The sequence below is a fragment of the Alexandromys fortis genome, unplaced genomic scaffold (assembly GCF_014885135.2).
Source record: "Alexandromys fortis isolate MF-2015 unplaced genomic scaffold, M_Fortis_MF-2015_v1.1 scaffold_39, whole genome shotgun sequence".
NCBI lineage: Eukaryota > Metazoa > Chordata > Mammalia > Rodentia > Cricetidae > Alexandromys > Alexandromys fortis.
The window spans coordinates 9683982-9706326 of NW_026067918.1; the positions used below are offsets into that span (position 1 = coordinate 9683982).

At 52.6% G+C, this 22345-nt stretch overlaps 1 protein-coding gene across 2 annotated transcripts in view; it reads left to right on the forward strand.

Moving 5' to 3' along the window:
- Mgat5b (alpha-1,6-mannosylglycoprotein 6-beta-N-acetylglucosaminyltransferase B) overlaps nucleotides 1–22345 on the forward strand; it is a 60192-nt gene that overhangs the window by 8757 nt on the left and 29090 nt on the right. For both annotated transcript variants that reach the window (XM_050140064.1, XM_050140063.1), the window contains exons 3-8: nucleotides 3406–3553; nucleotides 15299–15414; nucleotides 15963–16036; nucleotides 16939–17109; nucleotides 17676–17840; nucleotides 18542–18711. In XM_050140064.1, the coding sequence (XP_049996021.1) occupies nucleotides 3406–3553; nucleotides 15299–15414; nucleotides 15963–16036; nucleotides 16939–17109; nucleotides 17676–17840; nucleotides 18542–18711 (844 nt within the window). The remainder of the gene's footprint in view (nucleotides 1–3405; nucleotides 3554–15298; nucleotides 15415–15962; nucleotides 16037–16938; nucleotides 17110–17675; nucleotides 17841–18541; nucleotides 18712–22345) is intronic.

A 22345-nucleotide genomic window follows, 5' to 3' on the forward strand; every position in this document is an offset into this window, starting at 1 on the left:
CTTCTTCTTCTTCTTCTTCTTCTTCTTCTTCTTCTTCTTCTTCTTCTTCTTCTTCTTCTTCTTCTTCTTCTTCTTCTTCTTCTTCTCCTCCTCCTCCTCCTCCTCTTCCTCCTCCTCCTCCTCTTCCTCTGCCTCCTCCTTCCTCTCCTTTTTCTCCTCTTCCTTTTCTCTTTTATTTTTTTTCTTTTTTGGTTTTTCAAGACAGGGTTTCTCTGTAGCTTTGGATCCTGTGTTGGAACTAGCTCTTGTATACCAGGCTGACCTTGAACTCACAGAGATCCGCCTGCCTCTGCTTCCTGAGTGCTGGGCTTAAAGGCATGCGCCACCAGAACTCAGCTTGTGCTCAGTCTCTTAACACTACAAGAAAAAAACCCAAAACAATGGTCACCTTCTTGGCACAGGAAGACCTTTTGCTTTTTCTCCTACTGAGGGGCAGGAGAAACCATATCCTCCCTCCCAACCCACTCCTTCTCTTCCTCCTTTTCTTTGCCCTGCCCCCATCCCACGTGACTCCTGGACCATCTCCATTTCCTTCCTCTTCCTCTCCTTTGTCCCTTCTCTTTCCATTGGTATCTCTTCAGACCCAGGGGCATGTCTCAAAAGGACACAGGTCCTCTGGCTCTGATGCTTCCTGAGTGACTGTCCTCCGAGCCAAGCAACTGTTGTCTTGTGGAGTTCAGCTGTGTCCCCTTGCAAAAGGATCGCCCCAGCTGGCCTTGTGGACTGTATTCTTCCTTATAGAGGGCTGGGGGGTGGTTATGAGCATCCAGCTGCTCCCTGCCATCTGTTGTGTGTAGCTCTGCCTGGGGGACGCTAGGGTAGGTAGGGGGAGAAAAGGGAGGGGCATCTATGCAGCTCCTGGGAAGTCCTCACCCCTGTTGGGTAAAGGCTTTCCAGGGGTGGCCTACTGGGGAAGAACACCCACACGCTTGTAGGTAACCTCACCTGTGCTCTGTAAGGAAGCCCAATAAACTTCTTGGTTCCCCCAAACCAGAGTAAACTTTAGTAGAGCTGTGCCCCAGTTTGTGATTGGGGACCTCCAGAGAAAGGGTAGCTATTGTTATAGTCTCCCTCTGGGAACGGATTTGAGTCGATAAGATGCCTGGCTGCTAATTCCCAGGTGAGGCTGTGAGAGATGCCTCCTGACTCCCGTGGCCTCCCTCTGACTGCAGGCAGGCTCTGCAGGAGGGGAGCCCAGCCCGAGGGGGTCTGTGTCAGTGTGGGGAATCAGGCAGTGCCTGAGCCTGGGAGAAAAAATGAGCAGGGGTGGGGGGATGAGTCCCGAATAGCCTGGACAGCCCTGAACAGTGGCAGAGGCGCTGCCGTGCCCCTCCTCCGCTGGCTCATCACCATCTGGCTGCCTCGCTTCCCCCTCCCTCCTCTGCCTCTAGTTCTCAGTGGCTCTTGTTGCCTGTGCACGATGCTGGGCTGCAGTGGGCCATAGCATCCTTCCCCTGAGTCAGGGATGTTGAGGCCAAGAATGGAAGGTTGACTTCCCCTCAGCCCACAAAGAGGGCTGGTCAGACTCCATGTGTCTCTTCCACAGTACTGCTTGTCCCGAGGAGGCCACTGGGGCATTCTGGTACCTTCTTCCTGAGAGACAATTGCCGTTGGCTCCCCTACTCCTCAGCTCTTTGTATTCTCATACGTGGGGTCAAACTTGAAACTGTCAGCACCTGGGGCAGATGGAAAGTACCAGAATACAACCAGCACCCAGTAACTGTCGGTGCATAAATGCCACAGCTCTGTTATCGAAGGTGGGATGACCCAGGGCTGCTCCACGCCTCTCTCTGGCTTTCCCAGTAGGGGAAGCAGTAGGCTTAGCAGTGGGTTCCTTTCTGTCTTTTCTTCACTTACATACCGGGCTTGCCTTCTCCTCTCAAATCAGTTACCCTAACCTTCACCTTAGCGTTTGCTTTTGGGGAGTCCAACAGTTGGCACCCCTTGCCCAGGTAGCCTGGAAGCATGTGGTTAGCATCTTACTGGGTTCTGCTTGTTTGCTGAGAACTTGGCCCTGGATCTTTGAAGTGCCTTGTGGCCTGTGTGGCTGTCTAGAACGTGCAGAGACGCAGATTGCAAAGGCATGTGTTAATCCCAAAGATGGGAAGAGAAAGACCACAGACCCAAACCATCATGGCCAAATTCACCAAAGCAAGTAATTAAATAATTAAGCTTATTTTTACTTGTGTACACAGACTGCCCCCCCTGTAAGGAAGACAAGGCTTTTATATCCGAGGGGTAAGGGGTTTCTAAATGGGGAATTTGGCGGGCAAAACAGACAGGCTTACTGGAGCAGAAAGTAAGTCATAACCTCCTGAAACAGACATGGTTGCAAGGTGGGCATAACAGGGTAGTCATAACAACAGGGTAGTCATAGTTGGTCAAAGTATCATTTTGAAACAAAGGGTTGCCAGATGGTTATTATACTTTTTGAAACAAAGACATGGTTGCTCTTTCCTGGACCAGGCAGCACAGAACCATTTGTAGTTAAAGTTAGTTACGGGTGGGGCATAGCCTGATCCCTGAGCAAGAGATTTAATCATAAGCAGGGATGAGTCTAGTTTGTCTTTACGGTAAGGTGGCTGTTAAGCCTAAGGTGGAGACAGGAGGTTCGTCAGTAGGCAGGCAGAGTCTCACACGGCAGGCACAGCTGATGGTGAAAGGATAAGAAAGGAGACACCGGGGAAATTGAGAAGTTGTGGGGATCCTAGTGGGTGTACCCCACTTTCTCTCAGTTGATTCTTCACAGGGTCTGCCTGGCAGGGGGTGAAGGACTCGCCCTGGAGGAGCCTGAGGCTCAGGACAAGAGCACTGCCATTTTCTAGACAGGTTCAGGAAAGGGAATGGGAAGGGGGAAGTAGGGCTTCGAGCTGGTCATGGGTGGAACAAGAAATCTCACACTGGATCCCAAAGCACAGGATGACCCACTATCAGAATCATACAGGATGCAAGCCCAGAGAAGGTTCCAGAACCTCAGGTGTAGGCAGAGGTTGACACCTAAGCCCAGAGCCTCAATCATTGGGCAATGCCATACTTACAGAAACCTGACCGGGGAGTCCTTGTTCATGCAAGGCATGAGGGGTCCAGGCCTTCCCTCCTACTGGGGCCTTCCTGGCTCTCACAGACCCCTGGTGCCCAGAGCACCCACAGGCCACACCTTGAGTTTCATTGAACAGTCACAAACCAGAAGCCAGAGAAATGGCAGAAGTCCCTCGGGTTACCCAGCGGGGAGGGGGCAGGTTAGCCCGATAGATGGATCGTCTTCACAGGTAAGGTAAAGGGGTTCCTCCAGGGTGAATGGGCAGGAGGCACACTCTGCTGACCCCTCCTCTGAGATGGCCCAGGAAGATGGAGCTAGGGCTGGGAGTGTGACTGCCCCTGACCATGCCCACATTCTGCCCACAGTGCCAGGTGGCTCCGAATCCCGTGGCGCCCTCCGCAAGATGAGTGACCTGCTGGAGCTGATGGTGAAGCGGATGGACATGCTGGCCAGGCTGGAGAACAGCAGCGAGCTGCACCGCACTGCCAGTGTGGCACACTTAGCTGCAGACAGGTGAGGGGACGTGGCAGGACACAGGGTGAGGGGACGGGGCAGGACGCAGGGTAAGGGGACGGGGCAGGATGCAGGGTGAGGGGACGGGGCAGGATGCAGGGCGAGCGGTAGGTGCTCCTGGGCTCCTGCGGGTCCAGCAGAGCCTCAAATGTATTTTTAGAGTGCAGGCTAGGTGCCCTTTCTGGTAAACTAGATAAACTTTAAGATTGCAAGACACAGGGCTGGGGAGATGGCTCCATGTGTAAAAACGCTTGCTGCTCAAGCATGAGGGCTTGAGTTCAAATCCCAGCACCTACGTAAAACCTGGGCATAGGTGTTCACTATGGGAGGCCAGGAGGACCACTGGGATTCCAGCCTAGCTCCAGGTTCAGTGGGAGAGCCTGTCTCCTGGGAATAAGGTAGAGCATGGTAGGACAGGATGCGGGGCTTCTGGCTCTGCCTATGAGAGTATGCTGTCTAGCATACTGGCATTTGAGTCCTCACCCTCTCCCGCCACCCCACAAAAATGTGAGAAAAAAAAAACACATCCAGAACGCAGCCTCCTCCTCTTACACTCAACAACCATTAACATTTTGTCACATCTGAGGATTGTCTTTTGTCCTCGTTAAATAAAATACCGCAGGTGAAAACTGAAGGGCCCTATTGCTTCTCCCTGGAGACAAGCAGGTGACACTTAGCGTTAAGCTTTCCCCATTCTATCTTTTACACACACTTACCATGCTCATTAGGAATGCATAGTGTGTGTGTGTGTGTGTGTGTGTGTGTGTGTGTGTGTTGATGAACTCTCTGTGTGTATGTGTGTGTGTGTTGATGAACTCTATGTATGTGTGTGTGTATTGATGAACTCTCTGTGTGTGTGTGTGTGTGTGTGTGTGTGTGTGTGTGTGTGTGTGTGAGATGAGCTGTCTGGCCCAGGGTGGCCTTGAACCTACAATCTTTCTTCTTCAGCCTACTGAGGGCTGAGGCAAGGGAGTTATTAGTGGATCACTCATGATTGACGTATGAGCAGAGGTTTTTCTGTCCTGCCCGGTCCCACGGCCACTTTTAAATAATCATTCAGAGGCTTACTATTAATTACAAAATATGCTTGGCCAAACAGCTCAGGCTTATTACTAACTAGCTCTTACCTTCAGATTTCTATTTCTATTAATTTATATTCTGCCACATGGCTTTCCCTGCGCTCTAATCTTGTTCCTCTAGCGACTGGCTGGCGTCTTCCTGACTCTGCCTTTCTCCTCTCTGTGTCTCCGTTTGTTTTTCCCGCCTAGCTGTATTCTGCCTGGCTATAGGCCAATTCAGCTTTTATTCTCAACCAACGAGAGCAACATATAGTCACAGCATACAGAGGGGTTATCCCACGACAGTGAAGTGGGACAGTGTGCTTCTTTGGATTGGTGTGGCGTTCCCTGCCATTTCGCTTTCCTGTTCTAGATTGCTGGTCATGGGCCACGCCTCAACTGGCCTGGCCGGTTGAGTAAATGCCCTGGGCATCCAGGTGCATCGGGGTGCCCATGATAAGGGGACATTTAACTATGCAACACTGAACATATGGTGTCCTTCTCATGGAATCACCTCTAGCACAATCACACCTCAACCCAACAAGTGCTGCACAGGGTGTGTTAGTCTCTGCAGGGGGGGAAACGGGGGCACAGACATCCAGAAGCAGTCAAAGCGGTACAGCTAGGAGGCACTAGGCCTGGCCCCACGGCTCACCCTCAGAACCGTGATGTTCTGAGCCACGTGTGACTCAGGTTTGGTCTGCTGGTGGCGCTGGAGGTTCAACATTTTACTTATTTGTTGCGCGAGTGTGCATGAATGCAGGCCATGGCACACATGTGGAGGTCAGAGGGCAACTTGTAGGAGTCATTCGGTTCCCTTCTTCTATCATGTGGGGCTTGGGATCCAACTCCGGTCATCAAATGTGTCAGCAGGTGGCTCTACCCGTTGAGCTGTCTTTCCCCCTTTGAGGGACTTTCCATATTTGTGGATTTACAAACTAGGAAAGAAAATCTTTTGTTAGTTTGTGCTCTGTTTTGAGAGAGTTCTCTCTCTCTCTCTCTCTTCCTCCTTCCCCCTCTCCCTCCTTCCTTATCCTTCCCTCCCTCCCTCCTTCCCTCTCCTCCTCTTCCCCCCTTCACGGTCTCATGTAGCCCAGGCAAGCTTTAAACTCATTCTGTGGTTAAGGATGACCCTGAACTTCTGTGATCCTTCTGCCTCTGCCTTCCAAGTACTGGGATTAGAGACCTGCACCTTGACACCTGGTTTATATGGAGCTGGGGGTGGAGCCCAAGGCTGTGTGCATGTACCAACAGAGCCGCTCCCTGGCCCCTGTGCTCTGGCTCAGAAATGTCTATGCTGACATTACAGGGCTGGGACCAGGGCTTCAGGCAGGCATCCCGTGCAGTGCCTGCCGCAGAGCTGTGCTCCCAGAGGGAGCTCTTCCCTCCTCCCCCACTGCAGGGAGCTCTGCACCCTCGGTACTGGTTCCCCACTTAGAGCATCAAATGGAAAAAGGAGAGAGCTGGGTATTGGGACTACCAAGAGCCAAAGTAATGAGCGACATAAAGCCCCGTGTGGGGAGCTTGGCAATATCTATTAAAGAGCATGCGAGATCATCTCAGACACTGGCACAGGCTCCAAAGGCTCGGTGGGTGGGTGAGTCAGAGGGGTGCTCTTCACACAGGTGATGAGGCGGGAGTAGAGGTGCTGAGAGCAGGGATGCAAAGGCCCTGGGGTTGGTGTGTTGAAGGAGACAGGCCATACGGACGCTGATACGGTAGAGTCCTGAGCAGGGGGAGGGCTAAAGGGGAGGTCCTTTGGGGCCATGTCAGCCATAGGACACTGTTCTGAGAGGCACGTAGCTGCTCAGTTTATTTGCTTACTTACTTATGTATTTTGCTTTGGTTTTTGCTTGTATGTGTGGTATGCACACATGTGTACATGTATGTACGGGTGCATGAGTGTGTGAGCACATGTGGAGACCTGAATGTGCCTCTGTGGTTGCTTTCTGCCTTATTCCCGGAGGCAGGGTCTCTCACTGAACCTGGAGTTTACCAGTTCCTCTAGTCTACCTAGCCAGCTTGCCTCAGAGACCCCTTTCTGCCTCCCCTGTGCTGGAATTGCAGGTGGTTGCCACCCCTGCCTTCTGGGGATACAACCCTGGGACCCACGGCTGTGCAGCAGGTGTGTTAATTTGGGTGTTTGAGAAAGGGTCTCGCATAGTTCAGTGTAGTCTTGAACTTGCCATGGACCTGAGGCTCCCCTTGAACTTTTGATCCCCCTGTCTCTGCCTCCTGAGTTCCTGGACTATGGGATGTACCACCACACCTGACTGGATTTACTCATTTTTCCTTTTTTAAATTTATTTTTATTTTTAATTTGTGTGTGTGTGTGTGTGTGTGTGTGCTGAGATACAGGGTTGAATGGATATATTTAAAAATATATCTCTGGCTGCTGTGTAAAAAATGGATTATTCATTGGCAAGAGCAGAAGCAGAGAGGTTTCTGGGAAAGAAAAGATGAGGGGGCTAAGGTGTCCAACTTCCTTGGGACAACATGAGACTGTTTTCTCCTCTGTGTGGACTGCCATCACCCTGTGTCCCCGCGGGCCTAATCCCTGTCCCTGCTTGGTGACTCAACTCCACCTTCCATCCAGGCCCAAGGCCACAGGTGTGTTTTTCAGGAAGCAGAGCACCCCTCCTCCCCATGGCCCCTGCTCAATGAACTGCACTGTTAAGGGTCCAGGGACCCAGCTTGGCAGAAGACTGCAACTTCACTGACTCCCGCTTCTCCCATGGCTGGCCTGCCCCTCCCTCCACGCCTTGCCCTTCATCTGCTCCCAGAGAAGGAGGGAGCCCTGCGGGTGGGGGAGCACGCGCCACCTCCAGGCTCTATCTCGGGGAAATAGCAGCCATCCATCATGACCAGCGGAGCCCATCAAACTCCACAGGCAGAGCTATAAATTGCAGGGACACTGTGGCTCTGGGACACAGGAAGAGAGGTGGGGGTGTGCCAGGGCTCATGGGAGTCGGGGCGCTCACTCAGACCAGCCCCATCCTGCCCCAGCCACCTGGGGTTAACCGTGATTAACCAGCCAGAGTCACAGGAAGCCCTCCCACCTAGGCTATCCCCCCACTTCAGAATTATCTGGGGCTGTCCTCCTCCTGCCCTTCTGGAAGCTTCTGAGCTGCCTTGCTTTCCACTGTGGCTGGTGTGTCCTTGGGGGAAAGCAAATTGGCTATTTTAGCCTAGGAAAACATAATTAGGCAGACGGCTTTGAGGCAAACACCACTGTATTATGCATCCTAGAGCCGAACAGCTATGATCTTTGAATTTCCCGTCAGGCTCCTTTGCAGCGGCAACAGCTCTGAAGCTGGCGGCCAGCCGGCCGCCGTCAAGTACATCTGTCTGTTGTTAGGGTCTGCAGAGTCTGGGCTGGGGACTCCAGGGTGGGGGATGGGGACACGAGAAGCTGGGAGTCGGTACAGACAGATCATCTCAGCAGCCACACACTCAGTGCCTGGCTCGTGGGCATTGGGGGTGCGGCGCCTGAGCGCGAGCCAGCGGCTCACCTGAGATGATTCTGTGGGAAGGAGCTACGTGGTTGGTCTCAGAAAGGATGGTTTCTAGGGTATGTGCCAGCATGTCCACCTCTAAATACTGGGCTCTGAGTGTTAAGTGGGGAAGCAGGTTCTGAGTGTATAAATAGAACCATAGTGTAAGTGTGGCATGCACACTGAAAAGGGCAGGGAGTAGGTACGTCAGCTTTTTTTTTCTCTTTCTTTCTTTCTTTGTTTCTTTTTTTCTTTTCTTTCTTTTTTTTTTTTTTTTTTTTTTTTTTTTTTTTTTTTTTTTTTTTTTTTTTTTTTTTTTTTTTTTTTTTTGAGACACGGTTTCTCTGTGTAATAGCCTTGGCTGTTAAAGGCAGGAGCCTCCTTGCCTAACTACATAAACATCACTTTTTTAAATTTAATTTTTTTTGAGACAAGGTTTCTCTGTGTAGCCCTGGCCAGCCTTGAACTCAGAGATCCGCCTGCCTCTGCCTCCTGAGTACTGGGATTAAAGGTGTGCACCATCGTCGCCTGCATGGCTTACACCAACATTCTTTTTTTTTTTTTTTTTTTTTTTTTTCGAGACAGGGTTTCTCTGTGGCTTTGGAGCCTGTCCTGGAACTAGCTCTGTAGACCAGGCTGGTCTCGAACTCACAGAGATCCGCCTACCTCTGCCTCCCGAGTGCTGGGATTAAAGGCGTGCGCCACCATTGCCCGGCTTACACCAACATTCTTTATTTTTATTTTTATTTTTATTTTTTTAACATTCTTATTTGGAGAAAACGAAGCTATTTTTACAACTCTGTGTTGGTTGCTGTGCTGGGGTTGTGGTTCAGGGGCCGCAGCCACAGGGAGGTCAGCTTCCGGGGGTCTGTGGGTGAGTGCAAGGTGGGGAATGATTCTCTCTGAGGATGACATCAATCTCAACTTTACAAAATGGGTCCCGTTTTTCTCAAGTCCCATCCTGGGCCCACCTCTGGGTTTGACTCAAGGCTGGCTGACAGGGAGATGTTTTGGTAAATTACCCAGATCTGGTCTTCCTTAGGGCTGGAGAGGGGCCAGGCTGTCAGGGAGAGATTATGGGAGAGCAGTGATGTCAGTGGCCAGCTTGATCACCTGAGGACCAGGCCCTCAGCGGGTTAGGGAGAGGAGAAGGCAAGTTCAAGATAATCTACAAGGAGCCAAAGTCAGGGGAGAGCCAGGGGAGAGAGCGAGGCTATAACCAAGGCCCTGGGGCCAGTGGGCAGCTGAGGAGGGGTTGGGGCAGGAGGCCCAGCCAGCCCTGGGTCCGTCCTGCTGTGTGCCTCGGGCCTTTGGGGGAGTGTGCAGAGCAGAATGGCCCTGACAGAGGTCAGCCATCATCTAGTAGATCAGCATCTCATCACTGTGACAGATCTCACCACAAAGGTCACTTCAGGAATGGAGGGCGTATTTTGGCCCACAGTTTGAGGGAAATGCATGGTCTCAGCAGGGTAAGGCCATTGGTCACATTGAGTCCACTACTGAGAGGGAGAGAGATGGATGCCGGCACTCTGCTTGCGATCTCCCTTTTACTCAGTGAGGACCTCAGCCCGTGCAGTGGTGCCACCTACATCAGGGTGGGTCTTTCACCTCAGCTAACCCAATCTAAAAACTCCCTCTGAGACGCACCTAGAAGTTCGTCTCCTAGGCGACTCTGGAGCCTGTCAAACTGATGAGCTGAGGCATCCGGGTGAACCGTCCTTTCTCTGCCCACTGAGGAAGGGGCAGGTCAACCTCATCCCGTCTGTTTGCAACCTCCAGACCCCCTTCATCAGAGGATGAGGCTGGGGTGAGTGGAGACAGAAGAGGCCAGGAGGAAAGGTCACGCTACACAGGCGTGTCCCACGTCCCGCTTAGCGTGTGAGATGCCGGGAGGCACAGCATACATCTGTCTCCAATGTGTTTGTATGTGTGTGCGTTTGCTGTATAGTTTTGCAGGCACCCAGATACGTGGGTTTCTGTGTTTTAAAAGCACGTTGTTTCATGATACAACTGTTCCCAGTGAGCTTGCTGGACAGCTGCAGGAAAATCAATGGTCCTCTTAATTGACTGTAACCCTCGTCAATCACAGAGGAACTCGGAATTTAGCCTCCTTCTCTAGGCAGCTTAGATAGCCACTGCTGGGGCAAGGGAGTTAGTAGCGGCCTTGTGGAACTGAGCCTTTGGGGACTTTCTTGGGGACAGGCCTGGAAGGAGCTGAGGTCTGATAGGAAGCAGGTGTCAGAATTCCCTGCTGGGTCCTGTCCTGCCCCTGAGTCTGGAAGTTGTAGAGAATGGTATACCCTGGGCTGGGGTATTCCCAGAGCACCTCGAGGTAACGGGCCTTTGATGTTGCCTGCTTCTCTGTTGGGGTACCCGAGAACTGTTCACAGCATCAACTTTGGTGATCAAGAAGACTGGTATCTGAGGCCTCGCTCCCCTTTCTTTACTTCCTGAACCAGGACTGTTTGGTGTGGGGACCAGCATGTAGGGTAGGAGCTGAGGAAAGTGTTGCAGGCCTTGATCTCCACTACATCTGACAGATGTGGAGGGGTGCAACCAGCATAAGCCCAGGGCATCATCCTCCTGACTCTCCCATCCCTAGCCTGCTGTGTGGATCCAGGAAAGTCTCTTTATCAGCTCTGGGCCATTCCCCAGTCCAAGCTATAAGATAAAGGGACAGTAGGGAGGTTTGGGAGGGTCCTGTCCTAGGGTTTTGGACCCTGAGCAGTCTCTTGAGGTCCCTCTGCCCAGAGAGGAACTCTGAGACAGGTTTGGGCCCCCCTATCAGTGTGGGAATCTGTGATCCTCTCTCTTCACCGTCTCTCAGAGCTGTTGTCTCAGGTCCACCACTAGGCACCATCACTAGAAGAGAAGTCTGGGGGTGTCTGGCATTTTCCAGCCAGGACCACGTGCAAGGTGGCCCTGGGTCCTGGTAGCACATTGTGGACTCAGTGGACTTTGGTTTAGAGCCGATAAAAGTGAGGGGTAATGATCATGTATGTGCCTCTGGGCAAGGTCACCCCTCCCAGAACCCGACAACGACGATGTCCAGGCTACAGATGAGGAGCTGGGCTCATAAAGAGCAAGGACCGCTCCTGATCACAGAGCTGAAGGGGCCCAGCGAGGCCGGCTTTGCCTGCACAGGAGAGACAGTGAGGTCCTCTAACTGCCACATTTGTTGGGGATGGGGGTGAAGAAGGACCTGCGATCCCACCAGGGTGACTTTGGAGGTCTCCGGCCCCTCCCCCTCATACCTGTCCAGGCTGGTGAGGGCTCACACTTTTATCTCTTCCTATGGAAACACCTAAAGAGGGAAAGAGAGAAGAAAATGAAATACACCACCATTAGGATCAAAGGACTCCCGGTCACTGATCCAGCTGGAGGAAGCCCTGCTGATGGCCCTGTGGGGACAGCATAGTTGTTGCCAAGGAAACCCTTCAGAACAGTTTTGGCTTTTGCTGTCTGCCTTGGGGGTGGTCGCATCTGAAGGGCTTCAGTCTGTACCAGCCTGACCTTTTCTTCAGTCCTGACCTTACCGAATGTGGTCCCTCCTGAGTGACAGGGCACACTCCTGCCTGTCTCCGATCTACTTTGTGGCACCTCCTCCTTGGAGGTGTGAGAACCCTCACTGTCTCTCTCTCTCTCTCCGTCTCATTTCTCCCAGGCCTTCAACTATCTGTATAGTTGAGGATGACTTTGAAGTTCTGATTCTCCTGCCTCCACCTCCCAAGCGTTAGAGTTACAGGCTTGTCCCTGTGCCCAGTTTATGTGGTCCTGGGGGTCAAACCCTGGGCTTTGTGTGTATGAGGTGAGCACTCCATTGATTATGCCTCAGCCCCCCCCCCTTTTTTTTTCTTTTCTACCTGGGCATTTCCCAAGAGGCCTGAGACTCTGCTTTTACTGCCGTTTGAGGAAAAGTGCCTCAGCGTGAGACGCCTAATCACCTATTACTTGGGAACAGAAAGCGCTGTGTGAAGGGCAAGTCCAGTGTAATAATAGTGACGCCAATGGTTTTGTTTTGAACGGCTTGAACTTGTTAAGTCCAGCAGATGCCACGGCACTATTTAAAGCCTGTGCTGGCGATCTGTTTTATACAGAAACAACTTATTGTAGGAGAATTTCTGAATCCTTCGTAAAGTTCAGTTTTTCTCAGCTGAGCCTTCGCTGTTTCCCCTTAGGGGTAGGGTGTCTGCTTAAATAGGGAGGACAAGTGGGCCAGCAGACCTGGGGAGGTAGCACAGTGATAGAGCACTTGCCTAGGATGTGCGAGGCCACAGGTTCAATCCTTGCTAAGTTCCCACTCCATGCCAGCTTGAATCCTTGAGGTAACTTTGCTTTGATACCCGAGTTCCAAGAGGCTGTGCAACCCTCCCAAGGTCACACCGCGGTGGGAAGCCAGGCTTTCTGTCTAGGACCCCTGGCTCTCGGCTTCACTGTTATTTATTATAATCTAAATAATGTGTCCAGTTACTGGCTAGGCTGGGAGGTCAGCTGATGCCTCTGTCCCCCAGTGAGAGCCACTGTAATGACACTTGAGATCAGTCAGAGAATCGGCTGGAAAAGAACTTCCTAACCGATGGAACCTGACAGGCTGAAGAAATAAAAACGACTTTCTTTGTCCAGTGAATGGTGGTTGGTTTGTGTCACAGGGTCACTAGATGAAGTGGCTCCAAGCCATATGGCAGGAAATAACCAGCATTTCATTTACTTCCCCCCAGGCTTTGGAGCCTGTCCTGGAACTCTCTCTGTAGACCAGGCTGGTCTCAAACTCACAGAGATCCACCTGCCTCTGCCTCCTGAGTGCTGGGATTAAAGGCATGCCCACCACCGCCTGGCATGTCACATGACCTCTTGACAAGGACCCCCGTTATTGGATTTAGTGTTACCCCTAATCCAGCATGACCTCATCTTCCTTAATCTCAAAGACCCCACTCCCAAGTGGAGCACATTCCAAGCTTGTAGGAGGATGTGAGTTTGGGGCAATGCTACTTAGCGTACAGTGAGGATCCCTGGGCACATCCCCACGCTGGCAGGATTGGGCTCTGTGTATGAAGGCCATACTGCCCTGAGGACTCAGGACTCTGCTGGGGATCCCCGGCAGGCCCTGAAGCCTGGGAAATGATGGGGTTCTGTGGGAGGCGGAGGCAGACAGATGGAAAGATGCCTACAGGAAGGTGGCTCTGTGGGAGTGAGGTGGGGTCAGTTTCACACCTGCTGGAATTCTTGGCTGGCTCCAGTGTGAGCTGTTTGGCCCTTTCCCATCCCTGTTAACTCCCAATCCTGACAGGAGTCAGGAACATAGACTCAGAGGCCCTGTGGGTCAGCAACCTGACCTGGCAGCCATGGGGGCGCCGCAGCCTTGTGTGCTGGGACACCTCTTCCGATCACTTCAGTCCTGGGTTAAATCCCCCAGCATCCTATAAACCAGACATGGCGACCCATGCCTGTCATCCCAGCATTTGGGAGGGGAATGCAAGGCAGCATCCATCTGTGCAGAGGACAGGCCCAGTTTGCCTGTGGAACTTCCTTAGTGTGTGTCGCTCTCAAGGGCCGGTGGTTGGACGTGCGGTTTGCTACCTAGGTCCGCTATGGTTCCTTCTCTGGTAGGCAGGTCACCCAGCCTGTGAGAGGTGAGGTTTGCATGCCCAGGTTGGAAAGACCCTTCAGACCAAGTACCTGAATAGGAATAAACAGAGCGTAAGCAGCAGCAGCGTGTGTGTGTGTGTGTGTGCATGTGTGTGAAGCCAGAAGGTGAAGTGAGAATCGAAGCAAGTGAATTGAAAGTATTGAGAGCAAGTGGTTTCCTGGAGAAGGCCCCGGGCCTGTGCTTGACAGGCAGATAAGGCCAGCAGAGTGGGATCTATCTCAATAGCAGCTTGTGCAATGAGATAAATGCTGCATAGAACAACTAATACAATTCCCGGAGCCCTGGCCAGCAATCAACGAGGAAATAAATCCTCTGAATATCAAAGTGGCCCCATACTGATGGAGGAAAATAGAAGGCTTAACATCCGCGGCTAAAACTCTTTGAAGATCAGGGGAGGTGGGCTGGAGACGTGGCTCAGTGGGTAGGATGCCTGCCAAGCCCCGAGCTCCAACCCCAACACCACTTGGCGGTGCATGTCTGTAATCCCAGCGTTTGGGAGGGGAAGGCAAGAGGATCAGAAGTACAAGGTCATCCTCCACAACTTAGTAAGTTTGAGTCTAACCTGGGCTACACGAGACTGTCTCAGAAGAAGAGAAGGGAGTTGGGGGAAGGAGACTGAAGAGATGGCACCGTGGTAAAGATCACTCGCTGCTCCACCATGAGGACTAGAGGTCTGACCTTTGCACCCAGGCTGGGCTGCTCACAAATACCAGTAACTCCAGTTCCAGGGAGCTAATGCCTCTGGTCTCTGCAGGTACCTGCACACACATGTGTGCATACACTCACACAGATATGTGCACACAAGGTCTCCTCTGTAGCCCTGGCTAACCTGGAATGCACTGTGGTAGACCAGGCTGGCCTCTGCTTTCTGAGTGTTGGGATCAAAGGCATGTGCCACCACACCACCAAATAAAAGAAATCTTAAAAAAATCAGTAAAGGGGGTGGGGCTAGAAGGATGGCCCAGCCGTGAAGAGCTATATGAAAAGCTCAACATACTATCACTTGCCTATTATGCCAGCCCTGGGGACGCAGAGACAAGAGGATCCCTGGACCTTGCTTCCCAGTTCGTCTAGCCAATCAGGAAGCTGCAGGTTCAGTGAGCAACACTTCCTCAAATTATAAGCTGGAAAGCAATAGAGGAAGACACCAACCGACTATGCCCCCTCAAGAATGTGTCCTTAGGAAGCCAGCGTTAGTTCACTGGCGGGTGCCCAGGTTGCTTGGTTTGGAATGTGTCTTGACGTGATGAACAGACTCTGGTGAGCTGGCTGTGCCTAGGAAGAGGCCTCTGTCACCTGGGGGGTCCTGGGCTCACCTGCTCACAGTGTTGGCAGGAAGACAGAGGTCTCTTTGTCTTCTTCAGTCCCAGGTGCAGTGTCTTACGTACTCAGCACTCTGTAGACCCGCCAGGCCCCTGCAGAGGTGGGCTTCCCTGCTGTGTGCAAGGTGTGCCTTGATAGAGGCGAGCTCTGCTCCACCTCAGCTGATTTCCGCTGTGGCCTAGGCGGCTCATGGGCTCACCTCCGGCTCTCCCCTCCCCTCTAGGCTCACCCCTGGAGCTGGCCTCATTGAGAGGATCCAGGCCATTGCCCAGAATGTGTCTGACATCGCAGTGAAGGTGGACCAGATCCTACGCCACAGCCTGATTCTGCACAGCAAGGGTGCGTCATGGCCAGGACACTGCCCTGTGTCTCCAGAGGCCAGTGCCCTGCTGGATAGGGCGAGCCTCCAGGAAGTCCCATTCCTCTGGTAATGCTTGCCTGGTTCTTGGGGGCCCTACTTGAGGCTCTCATTAGGGGGACCTGGTCGAGCCCACCTTGGCCTGCCTGAGTATGTGGAGGACCAAGTGGGTCCCTGCAGTTCCAAGAGTAAAGGCCACCATTCCTTTGGGTTTGGGGAAAGCTGGAGGCTTCTGCCCAACTGCTGTTGTTGGGAAAAGCAAAGGTTTATTTGGTGGGGATCCAGGGGTGGGGCTGTCCAGGGAACTGCCCTGTAGCTGTTTGAGAGAGCTTGCCATACTGAGCCTGGAGGAGGCCGAGTATGTGGAGAAGGGTAGCTCAGACCCCAGACTTGTGGGATAGGAGACACCTGAGGTGGAGGGGACAGGGGCAGCTGCTATTCTGTCCCACCACAGACCACACCCTGTTCTGTCTGTGTGGCCGCTTTCAGGCCCCAGTCCTCAGTAAGCTGCCCTCTTCTTTTTTTGCAGTATCTGAAGGTCGGAGGGACCAGTGTGAAGCACCCAGCGACCCCAAGTTTCCTGACTGCTCAGGGAAAGTGGAGGTGAGGCCTAGAGCTCCCCCATGAGGCAGGGTGCAGACAGATGGAAGCTCCTCCTCAGGGCTTCTCCCAGTCCAGCTGAGCTCTGGATTTCTGCTGGGCCTTTTATTGACCAGCTCCTTAGCTCAGCACAAACTGGTGGCACCTGGACTCAGAAAAGTTCTTTCTGCACTGAGCCTATACAATCTGACCACCAACCTAAAGCCCTTGGGGGCCAGTCACCCTCAGGGGCTTTGGCACTTTCTTATGGCCACCTAGAGCCGCATTCTGACATCCTTCAGTCACTCTGTCCTTGGTGCTCCTTGCCCGACTCGTGGCTCTTGGACCGAGGGCCCCTCCTCCCTCCTCCAGGGGCCACTTCTGACTGCGTGATGTCCCTGTATGTATATAGAGAACCAACCCATAGCCTTAAGGCCAACGCCCCTCTAGCTCTGAACCTGTAGGGGGTGCTGTGGAGCAACAAACTCCATCCTTAGGGAGCTCTTGGGACCCCTGTGGAAACAACTTCCCTGGCCCTGGTCTCCATGGAGGATGCTTACAGTCTTGGTCTCTAAGGTGACAAAGACAAGGAGGACGTGGGCTGTGGCTGCTGAACCTCCTGGATCTTTGCACTGGTGTTTGGCCCCTTGACGTCCAAGACTTGGGTCTCAGGCCCTCTTCTGCAAGACCTTGGGGAAGGCGACCCACCTCTTTTTCTGGTCCTCAGTGGCAAAGGGCTGATCTCGGACCAGGTGCCCTGATCCAGTTGTAGATTTCTATTCTGCTGCAGCATCTTTAGGTTGGGGCACACCTCACAGCTCCTGCACAGCCCGGAAGATCTTGGGGTACCTTGCGGCTGTGGGAGTCTATGGGGTGATCTGTGGGTGGATTGCTGGCTGCCTGCTCAGGCCTGACCCTCTTAACAGTGGATGCGTGCCCGCTGGACCTCGGACCCCTGCTATGCCTTCTTTGGAGTGGATGGCACCGAGTGCTCCTTCCTCATCTACCTCAGTGAGGTTGAGTGGTTCTGCCCCCCGCTGCCCTGGAGGAACCAGACAGCTTCCCGGAGAGCCCCCAAGGCCCTTCCCAAAGTCCAGGTAGGTCTTGGAAGTGAACGTCCTCTGGGACAGTGGGAGGGAACCTCAGTCCTGCCACCTGCTCCATCCCCATGGAATGGGGCTCCCAGCTCCGTCAGCTGAGAGTCCCCAGGCCACCTTCTATGGAATCCTATCTGGGGAACTTGCCGAAGTCCTGGAGTTGTCCCTTAATGGGTTAGAATAACAGTAATCCGAGCTGTCATGTACTGAGTGCTTCCTGCCTTAAGGCCACTTTATTTGGCCTTCTGTGGATCTGGTTAATGGGAGAAGACTCACAGGCCTGGAGAGTTAACAAGTTCAAGGCATCATTGACTGGTACCATTGACAGGCAGCGCAGTCCCTGGTTACTCAGAGCTGAGCAGCTCCCCAGAAGGACACAGGGAGTGTGGTGGATGGGAGCTGGACTGGGGTGTGAGCGCTGGAAGGAGAGCGCAGATCTCCTGCCCTGATGCTGGAGCAGGCACCCACCTTATGGTCCGTACCAGTCTCCATTCTAGGAGAGCAAGGGACAGGATAGTGAAGGTATGTTTGGGGATTGAGAGAGCTGGCATGTGGCTCCATCCCAGGCAGTGTTCCGGAGCAACCTGTCACACCTCCTGGAGCTGATGGGCAGTGGGAAGGAGTCCCTCATCTTCATGAAGAAGCGAACCAGGCGGTTCACTGCCCAGTGGACCAAGGCTGCCAAGCACCTGGCGCAGAAGCTGGGGGACACCCGGAGGGACCAGAAACAGGTATGTCATCCTCTCAGGGAATGCTTGGATGAAGTGCTCACAGCCCTGGGGTGCCAGGTGGCCATAGGCATGAGGTTCCAAGTAGATACAGAATTCTGAGTGGGAATGAGTGTGTGGCACAGGGTTCAAGGGGATCACAGGTCAACCAGGGTTCTGACTGGGCATGGTGGATATTCTCAGACCGGTGCCATTAGATCCAGATAGAGGACTTGATGGAGACAGGGAGCTGCTGGCCCTTCTCCAGGCTGGGGCAGGATGATCAGTCCCTGGAGGTCCTGCATCCTTAGGACATTTTTATCAGGTCAGGCAGAAAGGTTATAGGAGTCTGGGAATAACAGACTGAGGAGGGCTTGTTGGCCCATCTGTCCATCCGTCTGTCCATCTGCCCACCCACCTATCTATCCATGTAGTAGGGAATTGCATCCTTGTCACCTCCCTCTCTGTTTCCTTCAGAGCTCTTGCCATTTCATAAAACTCTGTCTTGCCTCTTGTACCATTGTCCACTTCTTCCATCTGCAGAGTGAGCTCTGAGGCAATCGCATATCTGCCTCATTGACTACAGCCCCAGTGTTCTGTGTCTAAAAGCGGCCAACTAGGCCTGGCCTGGAGACCCTGTGTGCTGGGGTGTTGTTCCTGGGGGGCGGGGTGGGCAGACCTAAGAGCTGCTGCAGGTGCTGCTGACCTATGTCCTACTCCCCTAGATCCTTGTCCACATCGGCTTCCTGACAGAGGAATCTGGGGACGTGTTCAGCCCACGGGTGCTGAAGGGCGGGCCTCTGGGGGAGATGGTGCAGTGGGCCGACATTCTGGCCGCTCTCTATGTGCTGGGCCACAGTCTGCGGATCACAGTGTCCCTGAAGGAGCTGCAGAGGTGAGTGCCCAAAGAGCCATTCACATCCTGGTGGGGTGGGGGTGGGGAAAGGAGAGCCCAGCCCACCAGCTGATGCTCCATCTGCAGGGCACACAGCCTAGCTGTGGCCTTCTGTCAGATGCTGACCTTCCCTGGCTCCCTCCTCCACCTGCTTGTCTACTTCCTCCTCCCTGCCCCCTGCAGATGCCCGTGTGTATTTAGAATGCATAGAGGAAGTATGCTTGTTTAATGCTGGTCCTCGGGCTCCTGACCTCTGCTGGGATTGACACTTGGGTCTGGTTTGTGCTCAGAGGCTAATGCGTAGTGTCTTGCTTGAGAGAGGAGCTTCACACGCACATGGGATCTCCTCCACCTGCCTTCCTTGTGGGTTGGGCATAGTCTTCAGGGCATCTCTTCTGGAGCTGGGCGCATTGGCGGGTCTATGAGGGTGTTATGATTGAGCGGTAATGCTGACTTTCCCAGTGCTGGGCTGGTCAGGGTCCTTCTAGCACAGTGACACATAGATGCACCCCACCCTGAGCTTGTTGGGGAAGAGGGTCTAAAAGATTGTTTGACTGTGAGAATTTGGGGGTTACAGGGAGTAGGGATATGTGGGATACCAAGGGATTGGAGAGAGAGAGAGAAAATCAGATAGACAGACAGACAGGGATACTGGAGGGTAGGAGCTGATGTGTGTGTCTTTGTTGTTTGTGTGTGTCTTGTTTGATATCTTGTTGGGATCATTTTTTTGCCACTCATATGTTGGATGCATATATATGTATATATACACACACATACATACACATACATGCTTATGCTTTTTCTGGCTTTATTTTTTGTATTTCTGTGTGGCATTGGATACATACATAAGTACCTCTAAAATGTGTACTAACAAAGTTATGATACACAGGAATCAAATGACTCACCGTATTATGCCCATCTACACAGAGAATAATACCAAGGACTTATTCCAACTAGATCTCCCTCCGCCACCCTCTGCCTGTTCCACAGGAAACCTGTAGCTTGAATTCTTGTCTCACATATGAATCAGTGGTGTGAGGAGGTGGGGACTTGACTGTACTGTTGAGAGGGGTGCTAAGATGAGCCAGTGGTTTGGGGGTGTTCATCCCCATAGCCTGAAAGTCATTCTTTATGGCAATGCTCTTATCTCCAGTGGACGCAGTAAACGTGAAAAAGTGTCTCCAGAGTGAGTGACAGGGACAAGGGAGAGGATGACAAGTAGACCATGTGTAGGGTAGAAAGGTGTTGGGGACCAGGGTGGGCCCCATATACGTACGGCAGTGCTAGGAAACACCAGTGTGTGGGCTGCAGCCCACTGAGAAAAATATCCCTTCTGCCTCCAATAGCCAAAGAGCCGCAGGAACTAAGAGGGCCCAGTGGGGAGCTGTCCCGGAGTCCTGGTGCTGAACTTACAGAAAATTCCCAGCCGTGGGGCGTCAGCCCGCAGTCTTTGGTCATCTGTGGGCAGCTCTGTGCGTTCAGTAGCACAGCCGCCTCCATGCTGAGACATGCCTGCTCACCAGCACCTTCTGCCTGCACCACGCCCACTTTGCTCATCCAGGCAGAGCTCGTGGGCTGACAGGATGCCTCGACAGCTTTTGCAGATAATGAGGTGACTTTCTCTGGCTAGGAGGCTTCCGACAGAAAAGTCACAATGGTTCATGGAAATAGGAGGAGGACCAGTGAGTGACCCAGGGCCAGAGTCTCAGGTCAGGTGGCTTCAACAATCTGGTGGAAATTCACACACCCAGGGTTGCAATGGGACAAATACCAAGGGTGCCCAGGGACTCTTATCACAAGATCTGACCTCCAAAGACCCTTGGGAGCAGGGACAGCCTGTCAGGTTCACCCACACTTCACCCTGCTCGGATGGAACCACCCTTACCACACAGGGCACTCAGCCTGAGTCTTCTTTTCTGGGTCACCTGGATCTGTGCCAGACAAGTGAGCTGACCTAACCCTACTCCCTGAGGGATGGAAATGTTTCTTCCACACACCCGGCACAGAACCATCAGTGTTCTGCTGGAGAGGAGCAGAGACCCCGCAGGTCTTCCCGGGAGGCAGGGATTTAGTTCAGTGGCTCTGTTCCAGCCCATGCCAGGGCTCTCTTCCCCTACCCCCCACTCTGAGTCCTTCCCCACCCAGAGCACTGCCACCTCCTCTGTCCACTTCAGGAATGGGTGCTGAGCCTGAGGCTTCTGTCCATTGCCCATCTGTGGCCAGAGCAATGACTGTGGGGTTCCTGGACTTGGGAGGCACTGATAAAAAGTAACATGGCTGAGCGATGCTCACCTGTAGCATTCCTTTGCTACTTACACGTACTTGTCCATGCACATACACACACAGCACCCCCTACATGAATATATATATATATACACACATATATATATTACTCACATGCAGGCATATCATGAATGTATGCATGTAATCCCCACAGACACACACATGAATTTATGCATGTAACACAACTCATACATATGAACTTATGTAACACTTATATACATATACTACATGAACAGGCATATAACACATATGCACACACATGAATCCATACATGTGAGTGTGTGAATGTGTAGCATCCACATTTATGCACATGTGTGAATATGTGTATGTAACATCTACATTTACACACATGAACTTATATAATACCCATATGCATAAACATGACCATTCCTGCACACACAGTTAACATTATTCACATGGATGCACATGTGCTACCACTGCATGAAGACACATGCATATCCGTTTATAAGCAGATGTATATGCTCACACCTACTCACACACACGTGCACATATATAGCCTCTGCTCTCATATATACGTGTATGTTATGTACCTATGCAAACATGCATGCTCACATGTGCACTTGTCTGCTCTTGCATGTGCAACACACACATGTACCCTCCTAACACCTCACCAGAAACTCAGTCTTTTGCCCAGGCTTCACTTCCTGCCAGGCATCTGTGGCTCTCAACTGTAGCAGGGGCCTCAGCCGTCACCCCATCTCAGAATTGCTGCCCAGAAAATTGGTAGGCTTGGCTGTGCCTGAATGCCCTGGCCTTGGTCCCCTGAGGGATGTAAGTGTGAACGAGCATCTTGCTCTGACAGGGTAGTGGGGTGTAAACAGCCCACCCCTCCTGGGATATCCTCAGAAAGATGCTTTCAAAACCTGTTACCAGATATGATTGAAAAACAAAACTGCCTTCCCTGGGGGATTTCCACTACAAGGTTAGCAGCCATGCTGGGCTAGTGCTCAGGGCAGGGGCTCCAGCTTTGGCTGCAGCAGATGCCTGCTTGATTGAGCACATACCAGCACAAGGTCTCTACTCTTGGCATCCCGGTTCCGTGGCTCTTAGCCACACCCGTGAATGTCAAGGTAGAGACATTGCAAAGCTCAGAGCTGTGGCTTTTCCCAGTGGCCTCCCTCAGTGTAGTCTCAGGGCTAGGGGGCTAGGAAACCATGGAATGGGGCTGGCTTTACCAGGCTTGTGCCAAAGGATTGTCCTCGGTGTACTTAGGACAGGGCCAGAGGATGGGTTAGGGCCTGGGGTTAGCCTTGATGGATTTGTAGGGATGTGAGGGTTCCTCATGAGGCCCACTCATGCCTGGAAGCTCTGAGGATTCCCTTGGCTGTAA